Here is a 10,655-nt window from a genome sequence, read left to right as displayed (position 1 = left end):
CAGTGCTGCAATGAACATACAAATGCAGATGTCATTTCTACTATACCTTTTTGCCTCTACACAATATATTACCAGGAGTGGTATTGCTGGTCAAATGGGAGCTCAATATCTAATTTTTTGAGAATTGTCCATATTGTTTTCCAAAAGGGCTGAACCAGTCGGCATTCCCACAAGCAGTGAACGAGAGTCCCTTTCTCCCCACATCCACGCCAACAGCGGTTGCTTTTATTCTTTTGGATGTGGGCCAGTCTCTGTGGTGTGAAATTATATCTCATTGTGTTTTAATCTGCATCTCCCTGATGATTAGTGACGTAGAGCATTTTCTCATGTGTCAAAATTTTAGCCATTCAGATTTCTTCTTTGAGAAAATTTCTGTTCATTTCCATCCCTCATTTTTTGATGGGGTTGGGAGTTTTGGGAAGAAGCAAATTCTACACTGCCAGGACCTATTGGTAGCTCGGGGACAGGACATGGGTTCTCAGGTTTAAGCGACACCAGTCTCTCAATGCCAATGTGCTCTTCTGGTTGCCTGCCTGATCTCTGCCCTTCACAGAAACAAAAGGGAGGGGGACAAAAAGGAAAACAACCATCTCCATGGTTTGTATGTGTTTGGGAACTCTCTACAGCCATGGGCTGTCTCCCTCCCTGGTTCACTCAGTCCCCTGCACAATTAGATCCATTGTGTGTGCATCAAGGACTGGGGCATATCACTGTTCTATGAACCTTCACACAACAAAAGAAACACAAATACTAAGCTGAATGAATGGGATTCTGGAAAGTTCTTTGAGCTCATGGACATTGAAGTCTCTGAATGATTTGGAATTAATCAATTTACATGGGTTGATGTGTGTTAAAGTAAATATGGTCAAAGCAACCTGTAGGAGATAATTGTTTGGGTGTTAACTGAAAAATTTCTTCTTCGTCTTCTTCTTCCTCTTCCTCTTCTTTTTCTTCCTCTTTCCATTCTTCTTATTCCTCTCTTCTTCTTCTTCTTCTTCTTCTTCTTCTTCTTCTTCTTCTTCTTCTTCTTCTTCTTCTTCTTCTTCTTCTTCTTCTTCTTCTTCTTCTTCTTCTTCTTCTTCTTCTTCTTCTTCTTCTTCTTCTTCTTCTCCTTCTGATGATGATGATGATGATGATGATGATGATGATGATGAAAATGATGATGCTGGTCTCAGAAAGGGACTGAGGCTGGATCAAGTCCTAGGGAATTGAGAAGGGTCCGGCCATAGCTACTTGTGGTGTTTATCTCATGCCTTTATTTTCTTTTTTCCTTTTCATTTTTTCAGTTTTCCTCTGTAGTTATTTTTTCTCTGGTACTGAATATCTTCTAGGCAGTGTCCAATATATCAGGGAATGGGCTTGTTGGTCCTAGTCTGGTTGTGGTAGCTTTATTCTAATATCTGATGAGACTTGACTTCTGAAGTGCACTGTTAGATTGGCTGCTCTCCTCTCAGCATCTCAGTTCACACTCTGCCTCAGAATTTCAGTCAAGGGAAAATGAAACACAGAGAGATTCTTGGAAGGGACTTGAGTGCATCTCCTGGGTCTTCCTGTAGTGAAATGGTTCAGTTCCTGCTTATTTCAGGCCCTCCAGGAGTCGAGTGATCCTGTGCTCTCTTCTCTCTTTTCCTGTTGTACCCAGCTAGTGTTTGCACTGTAGCTAAGTGTGTGGAATTGTTTCACGGGCAGGATAGGCAAGTTTGTTGGCTTTTTTTAGATGTGAGACGTATTCCTTGGACTGCCTCAATTGCTCCCCCATAAGCCAGGGACAATTGACTTCTTTCCTCATCGGTACAACGAATGGTAAAAATACTAGATAGTTTTTGCCAAATCAACTCAACAGCTACAGGTCGAATCAGAAACTTTCTAATGACATGGCTGTTTTGAGTTGAAATATCCAATTTGACTTCAATCCCCACTTGCTTAAATAAAAAGAGATGAGTTTTTTTCAAGGTGAAGCTAGCAGGGCCCAAAAAGAACAAGGAAGATTATAACTCACAGTCTGCCAAAGAGAAGTCAGGACAGTCACTGACACTTGACAAACTAGATTACACTTGTTATGAGGAGACGAGAAGGGGAAAAAGTGCTCTCTCTCTCTCTCTTTTCTCTCTATCCCCCTCCCCACATACACACACCGCAAGAATTTCTGGTAGATGTCTCACATTCAGAGGTGACAAATGATGTTTTGGGAGAGAGAGAGGGAGAATAAACATCAATGGAGAATTAAGGTTTTTAAACAGAGAAGCTTGTAGCAAACTGGTGAGAACAGTCAGTGTGAGTGGCATGTGAGATCATGGAGCCTTCCTCCACGGTCAGGTTTCCTTTCTCAGAGAATCCTTTTCATGGGATTGTACCCACTATCCCTTGAGCCAGGAGGAGCCCTGTCCCTTACTGATTTGGAAAAATATGTATTTATATAGGATAGTTTTTAAAATCTTGACTGAGTGGTGAGTGGTGAGAAAAACCAGTAGAGTCCAGTAAAATAAGGATGATGCAGTGGATCAGAATTTCCTTTTCACAAAACATATGCTATTTTTATTTACTTTGGAGAGGGGGGAGTGCTGGATCACACCCAGCAATACTCCGGGCTTACTCCAGTCTTTGTGCTCAAGAATCACTGCTGGTGGTACTCGGGAAGCATATGGGAAGCCAGTAATTGAATCGATTTAACTGTATGGAAGGCAAGCACCTTACCCGCTGTGCTATAGCTCTGGCCCCACTTTTCATAATCTTATCATCACTTCTAGATTCTCTTGAAGCTGCTCCTTTTCTGAGAGGGTCGTCTGCCTTCTCTACGTGAAGCCAGAGTTTCTGCATCTGGGTGAGGGCCTTTTGAAAAAAAATTATTTTTATTTTCCTACAACTCATAGCTGCCACTCAAAGGATTGTGATCCTCAAGTCTTTGGGCTTCTGTAGGGCTGGTGACTAAGCAATTTCCCATGATGCTCAGGAGGCAGGGCTTTCTCAAATAGGGAACAACAAATCCAGGAGAGTATAAGAGTCACCCCAGTGACCATGTGGCACATTTCCACTCCTGCAGCTGTCAGAAGACAAACTGCCATTTCAGCATCTGAAGATGACTTTCGTGCCTGCACCTGGCTACTATCCTACCTACAACCCGGTGAGACACAGACCCAGGTTCTGACCTGGGTTCATCCCGACTCCCACTCTCCAGGTCCCTCCCAGCCTGAAACACAGAGGTAACAGGGATCCAGGGACCTGCCGCCTACACCATCCCTGGGATTTTTTTACTCCTTCACTGAGCCTCCTTTCCTTTCTTTTTTTTTTTTGGTCACACCTGGAGATGCACAGGGGTTACTCCTGGCTCTGCACTCAGAAATTGCCCTTGGAGGTGCTCAGGGGACCATATGGGATGCTAGGAATCGAACCCGGGTCAGCAACGCGCAGAGCAAACACCTTACCCGTTTTGCTATTGCTCCAGGCCCGAGACTCCGTTCCTAACACTCAACCCTCTTCTTCATTTTGACCCTCACTTTGGGGTCCCTCTCTCTTGTGAAGAGATGGGGGTGGGCACTTTTCCAGGAAGGGAAAATGCTACTTTGCACACATGACAATTGAGGCCGTGGCCCGGGGTCTACTGCAGACGCTGCCCTTCTGCAAACCCATCCCATGTGACCTCAACGTCGGGACGTTCGTCTACATTGCTGGAGTGGCCCACCAGAACTTGCAAAGGTGAGAGATCCCATACCGGCCGCGGGAGGGTCTGACATTGAGTAGCACTTGCAGTGGGGTTCCAGGCCCTCAGGAACTGTTGGAGAGACCACACTCTCAGAAAGGGAAGAAAAAAGATGAAACATAGACTAAGTTACATGGTGATGGAGTCCGATATGGGGAGTGGGAGAGATGGAGAGGAGAAAGAGGGGCGTGGCATAGTCTCTTCATGGGTGGCATAGGGAAGATTTCCTAGGTGAAACAAAATTGTACAGGGACTAAAGAAGATGGGGTTGTGGGGTTCTGCAGGCATCAGAGCTTTGAGGGAGAAGAAAGGGCTGATGCAGGCCCAGGGGTGAGGGGAGATGCCCTCTGGAGAACTTGGGGATGCTCCAGTGAGTGACGTGCTCTCACTAGGGTGCTCCAGGGCTCTCGGGAGGCCTGAGCAGCCAGAGCTGTAGATGCTGGCACAGAGACTGACCCCCTGGGTAGTCAGGTTTTCCGGGAACATTTGTGTTGGAGTTGGGGGTGCCAGTGAGCAAATCAATATGGTTCACTGCATCCTGGGACCCTGGTCACCGTACCCCAAATCTCTTGGTCATAGATCCCAGTGACCACCTCAATGTCACCTCAACCTTCTTGGGTGGAGCTAATCAGGCTCCCTGGAGGTTCTGACCCATTTCTGGCAGCATTGCTGGGAGGATTTGAGGAACAGGCTCTCCTGTCCCCCACAGCTTCGTGGTGAACTTTGCCTTGGGGCCAGATGCAGTAAGAGATGACATCGCCTTCCACTTCAACCCCCGTTTTGCTGGCTGGAACAAGGTTGTCTTCAACGCAAGGTTGTCAGGCACGTGGGGTGCAGAGGAGGAGAAAAGGAAGATCCCCTTCAAAAACGGGGAGCACTTCGATATACTGGTGATGATCACACAGGAGCATTACAAGGTCAGAGTCAGCTGCCTCCTCTCAGCCTACCCTTTACCTTGGTCCGGACTTCAATTATTGCTTGAATTTGTTGATTGTTCTGAGGGGCCACACCTGGTACTACAAAGGGAGGCTGCCATGTTGAGGAGAAGATTAAACATTCCCCCCTGAACTCGTGAACACAAGCTTGAGCTCCAGCCTGAGGAGGTTTCTGCCATTCCCAGTTTTCTGTTTTTGTTTTTATTTTATCCTTTTCTCCCTTTGTGGCTATAACATCTAGGGCTTGCCTCTCAGTTGCAGGTACCCTGAAATGGTAGGGACTCGGGGGGGACTGTGGAGAACAGGATTCAACCCAGGGTTTCACACATGCAAGACATGAGGTCCACTGCTGAGCCCTACCCCTGCCTTATGCCCCTCTTGTTCTCCTCAACCATTTTTGAGAGTAGTTTAGAGAGATTAGTCAGGGTGACACAGTCTGTGTTAGAGTGAGACCTCTATGTCCAAACCAGAGTCAGGCTTGATATTCTCCCGACCTCGCCATGGGCCATGTTTTGTGTCCTCGATAATCTGCCATCTTTGAGCTGTTTCTTTTTTGATGTCCAGCATTTCACTCAGGCAGAGCATCTTCACTCCTATGGAACTGACTTCAAGTTGATCTAAACCTGTGGAACCTGAGGTCCTGACATGGGTCTCCAGCTCTTCCTCCAGATTTGATCCTGTGTTTAAAAGTCCCCCATCCCTGCTTCCTGTTTGTACTTCCCTGAGTCCCTCTGGGACTCATGACCCTGGTCTTCATTACCTTTGCCCTTCAGGTGCTGGTGAATGGAAATCATTTCTATGAGTTTGGGCACCGGACCCCCATCCAGAAAGTCACCCACCTGTATGTGGATGGGAACATGACCCTTCAATTGGTTTCCTTCCTTGGCCAATGTCCTAAATTCTCTGAGGTGAGTGTGTTCTCTCATTGGTTAGCTCCCTTCTCTTCTTCCCTCCCACTGGTTGATTTGCAGAGTTGCGTGGTATGGATCCCTTGGTTGAGCAATGCAGGTTAACCAGCAGTGACAGAGACTCTGCATAGAGGCTAGAAAAAGCTCCCCTGGGTCCTGGTGGCAGGTGCAACCAGAGCTTCATGGGAATATCCGAATCCAGGAGGCTGACCTGAAGCTAAACTTTGTCTTTAAAGTACCAATGTTCCAATCGCTGTCATGGAAAATGAGTATAGTTTAGAAGGGAAACCAGGGTCAGGGAGGTAGCTGGGTGGTAGTACTCCTGCCTTCCATGAGAGGTCCTGGGTCCTCAACCGTGCAAAATAAGAATCTTAATAAGAAATTATCAAAGGATAACTACCTAAGTCATCAAAAGTTAGTTATCAAATAATTTATTTTTTTGCTTTTTGGATCACACCCAGCAATGCACCTGGGTCACTCCTGGCTCTGTACTCAGGAATCACTCTTGACCGTGCTCAGGGGATTATATGGGATGCTGGGAATCGAACCTGGGTCGGTGCGTGCAAGGCAAATGCTGTACCCCTGTGCTATTTGTTCCAGTCCCTATAAAAATATTTTAAAGAGATTTTAGAATGGTTTAAAATGTGAGACATAGGCGGTCATGTGCATGCATTCAACACAGGTTTGATCCCCAGCACCCAAAGTGTTCCGTGTACCCTGTTTGAAATGATCCCTGCGCACAATGCCTGGAGCTATACCAGAGCACTGCTGGGTGTTACCAAAACCCCCAAAATAAAAATAAAGTAGAAGGCAAAACAGAACAAGAAGCCCTCAAAGGACTGGGACACAGGCCTTTATGGTGAGTCCCTAGCTCAATCTTGGCGCTGGATGGCCCCCCAGTTTCACTCAGAGAAATCCCAAAGCACTGGTGGGCCCAGGGACTGAAGAGTCCAGCCTGTTTGGTCAAGTATTGCTGAGAGTGGCCCAGAGACCCCTGAACAGTGCATGGGAAACCCCCTCACTAAAGGGAGGGAAGAACGGAAAGGGGAGGACGGAGAGAGATGGAGGGGAAAGGGAAGGGACCGGAGAAAGATGAGAGAGAAAGTAAGAGAAAGAGAGGGAAAATGGTGGAAGAAGCACAGACCCACAAGACAAGGGTTGGGGGTCCGGAGAGAGTGTCTGGTCTCAAGGACTCCAGGTGCCTTGGGGAGGCTGTGGAGGGAGAAGCAAGTTGAGATTAGAGGTGAGGTGATCAGGGGTCAGGGGCTGTACCCTGAGGAGAACGACTTCAGCATGGGCTTCAGGTAGAGGGAAAGACAGGGGCTGAGGAGGGTCCCGACAGAGCAGGAATTCTAGGTGGGGACAAGAATAAAAAGACTCTTATTTTTCTTTCTTTTTTTTATTTTGGTGGGGGGAGGGCCTGTCAGACACAGCAAAGCTCAGGAGCTTTTCCAAACCTAGCACTTAGGGGGCACACCTGAATGCGATCAAGGAACCACACTGAGCTGGTGTTCAAACACAGGGATCCCCTGAATATGAAGCATGTACTTTGCATTCACACATCCCAGTTCTCTTACTAGTACCCCATGATCCCTGGAGCGACCCCAGAAACTCTCCTGAGTACAGAGCTAGAAGCCAATCCCCACCAAACCACTAGGTGTGGCTCCCCAAAGAAACAGCTAAAGAAGTTTCTCATTGAGCACTGGAGTTTAGACAAGACGGGACCCCTTTATTGATGAGGAATCTGGTGCCAGCCTTTGACTCCAGAGTTCCCATGGATGGTGATGTAGGGCTTGTCCTGGGGGGTGTCCTTCATCTGTCTAGGTCTTACTTTGGGTGGTCCTTCTGTCTCTATTCCCACAGATGCCTGTGGCTTTTATGGCATCCTGCATAAGGACCTGCTGAGGGTCATAGATTTCCCTTAAGTGGGTTCAGCGTCTGAGGAGCCCGAGAGCCCTAATTATTGCTGTCTTCTCTGTATATAGTGTCCTGGAGTCGCTCTCAGATCAATAGTTAACCTGCCTGTAAATTGGAGGGTTGTATTGACATGGGAATAGGGGCTAAGAATGAGGGAGGTCCATGGGGTCAGCTCTCCAGTTTTGTAACTCAGCACCCCAAGGAACACCTGCATCTGGTGATTTGCTGCAAACATTTGCTGACTCTTCTGCATTCTCTCTTGCTCACTGGACAGGCCATGGAGGGACCCCCAATCTTCTACCCGGTAAGACAGCCAGTGGGGGCCAGACTTTATGAGGGGTGATCTTGGGTTAGCATGAACTGATGGTGGGGACCTGTATATAGGGGTGTCCTGTTGGAGGAAGTATATTGGTCAGAGGGGGCTGGCAGGAGGTGGGAGAGGGTTACAGGCCCCTAGGAGGGGTGGGTACCCTGCTCTCACAGTCGACCTCTGCTTCTAACTTTGTGGGGCCCATATTCTCACCCCACAGCCTGTGCCATATATGCGGAGACTTCAGGGGGGACTGAAGACCAACAGAACCATCATAATCGTGGGCTTCATCCCCCGCTCAGCCCACAGGTACAGATGCCAAGTGGAGATGGGATGTGAACCCTATTCTCCATGCCTCGTCCTTGGGGCTGCCAGTAATGTACCCCCAAGTGCTGACTGCTACTTTTCTCTCTACTTTCAGATTTTTTATCAACTTCATTGTGGGAACCACCGGGGACATAGCCCTGCACATCAACCCACGCATGGGTGAGAAGGCCGTCGTGAGGAACAGTTTCCTAAACGGTGGCTGGGGGTGCGAGGAGAGCGGAATCTCCTATAATCCCTTTGCTCCAGGACAGTACTTTGATGTGAGTCCAGCTCTCCTTCCCTTCCCTTCAAGTATGTGTCCTGCCCCATCTCACACCTGCCCTTCTCCTGCAGCTATCCATCTGCACCAGCACCGATAACCTCAAGGTATTTGCCAATGGCCAGCACATCTTTGACTATGAACATCGTGTGCCGGCTACCACGGCGGACATACTGGAGATCTCCAGTGATGTCATCCTCTCCTATGTCCAGGTCTGAGCTTCACAGCTGGCCAGGATCCAAGAAAACTCAGAAGAAAGACCCCTCCACCCCCTTAGAATACTCCTTTTAATCCCTAAAGTTTACTTTATTAACCTCTTTCAAATCCAGTTCACTTGATTTTTTTCCCTTTTTACAGGATACACATGCTTTGGTAGTTTAGCACAAGCAAAATAAAGTCATGAGTTTGGAGCATCTCTGTGTCAATACATAACATTTTACAAGCTTATGAGGATGAGTTCAACTCTCACACATCTAGGATGTTACTTGGTAGCTCAGGGCAGGGCACATGTGCCAAGTGCAAGCCCGGCCATGTGCTCTCTTGGGTGCCTGCACAGCTCTGTCCCTCTACACAACAGTGGGGAATAACAAGCATCTCCAGCATTTGCATGTGTTAGGTGACCTTCTGGGGCCATGGAGTGTCCCTCTCCCTAGGTACACAGTTTTCTGCACCATTTCATCACAGTCGTGTGCATGGCATATCAAAGGATGGGGAGGTGTCTTGTCTGTGAATCTTCACACAAATCAAGGAGCACAAACATTTTGCCCAGTGAATGAGATGCCAGGGAGTGGTTAGGACTTGTGGGTACAGAAGTCTTTGAATGACTTTGAGCAGGCCAGGATGTTAGATGATTTCATGGATATAAAGCAATTAGAGTTCCTCAGGAACTTTGGTATGTAGTTGGAGGGTATTGATATGTCAATAAACAATTAAAAAATTGTAAGGAGATCACCAACTATAATGTAGTCGAAGGCCATGTGGGGGAAGGGAGTTGCGGGCTGAATGAGGGCTAGAGACTGAGCACAGTGGCCACTCAACACCTTTATTGCAAACCACAACAGCTAATTAGAGAGAGAGAACAGAAGGGAATGCCCTGCCACAGTGGCAGGTCGGGGTGGGGGGAGATGGGATCGGGGAGGGTGGGAGGGATGCTGGGTTTACTGGTGGTGGAGAATGGGCACTGGTGAAGGGATGGGTTCCCGAACTTTGTATGAGGGAAGCATAAGCACAAAAGTGTATAAATCTGTAAATGTGCCCTCATGGTGATTCACGAATTAAAAATAAATAAATTAATTAAAAAAAAAGAGAGCTGATATACATTTGAGTGTTTGTATACATATGTGTATTCAGAACTGGAAGAAATATTAGTCATAACTGATAACTATAAAAAAAACAATAATCTTATAGTATAATTATTATTAATTTTTTCTTTTTGAGTTACACCTGGCAATGCACAGGGGTTACCTCCTGGCTTTGCACTCAGGAATTACTCCTGGTGATGCTCAGGGGACCATATGGGATGCTGGGAATCAAACCCAGGTCGGCTGCATGCAAGGCAAATGCCCTACCCGCTGTGCTGTTGCTCCAGCCCCAGCTTATAGTAAAATTCTTTACACCCACAAAAAAAAATTGTAAGGATGTGCAGGTGTGAGGGGGTGTCATCCCTTGGAAGCGTCATGGGTATTCCTGTCTTCTGCATGCAAGGACCACTCCTGGGGGTGCTTAGGGGACCATATGAGATGCCAGAGATTAGCCACATGCAAATTAAAGGCCCTACTCACTAATTTTCCAGCCCCTGAGCTAATCTTTTTGTTGTTTATGGGCCCTCATGTGGTGGTCAGGGGACCCTGGATTCCCAGCAGTGATTCTTTTTTTTTTTAATTAATTTATTGTTAATTAGAGAATCACCGTGAGGGTACAGTTACAGATTTATACACTTTTGTGCTTATACTTCCCTCATACAAAGTTTGGGAACCCATCCCTTCACCAGTGCCCATTCTCCACCACCCGTAAACCCAGTGTCCCTCCCACCCTCCCCAATCCCATCTCCCCCCCACCCCACCCTGCCACTGTGGCAAGGCATTCCCTTCTGTTTTCTCTCTCTAATTAGCTGTTGTGGTTTGCAATAAAGGTGTTGAGTGGCCGCTGTGCTCAGTCTCTAGCCCTCATTCAGCCCGCAACTCCCTTCCCCCACATGGCCTTCGACTACAATGTAGTTGGTGATCGCTTCTCTGAGTTGACCTTTCCCCGGAACGTGAGGCCAGCCTCGAAGCCATGGAGTCAACCTCCTGGTACTTATTTC

The 10,655-nt window shown here is 47.4% G+C and overlaps 1 protein-coding gene across 1 annotated transcript; it reads left to right on the top strand.

The window, feature by feature from the left end:
- Positions 1–3,051: 3,051 nt before the first annotated feature.
- On the top strand, positions 3,052–8,571 carry LOC129406843 (galectin-4-like). The gene is made up of 8 exons (XM_055146423.1): positions 3,052–3,121; positions 3,605–3,693; positions 4,407–4,614; positions 5,406–5,540; positions 7,732–7,761; positions 7,988–8,076; positions 8,189–8,354; positions 8,428–8,571. Exons 1-8 carry the CDS (start codon positions 3,077–3,079, stop codon positions 8,569–8,571), a joined length of 906 nt encoding a protein of 301 aa, XP_055002398.1. The 5' UTR covers positions 3,052–3,076.
- Positions 8,572–10,655: the final 2,084 nt, after the last annotated feature.

The sequence above is a fragment of the Sorex araneus genome, chromosome 8 (assembly GCF_027595985.1).
Source record: "Sorex araneus isolate mSorAra2 chromosome 8, mSorAra2.pri, whole genome shotgun sequence".
NCBI classification, from domain to species: Eukaryota; Metazoa; Chordata; class Mammalia; order Eulipotyphla; family Soricidae; genus Sorex; species Sorex araneus.
The sequence above is the reverse complement of the archived record's forward strand: the minus strand, read 5'-3'. Positions and strand labels throughout refer to the sequence as shown.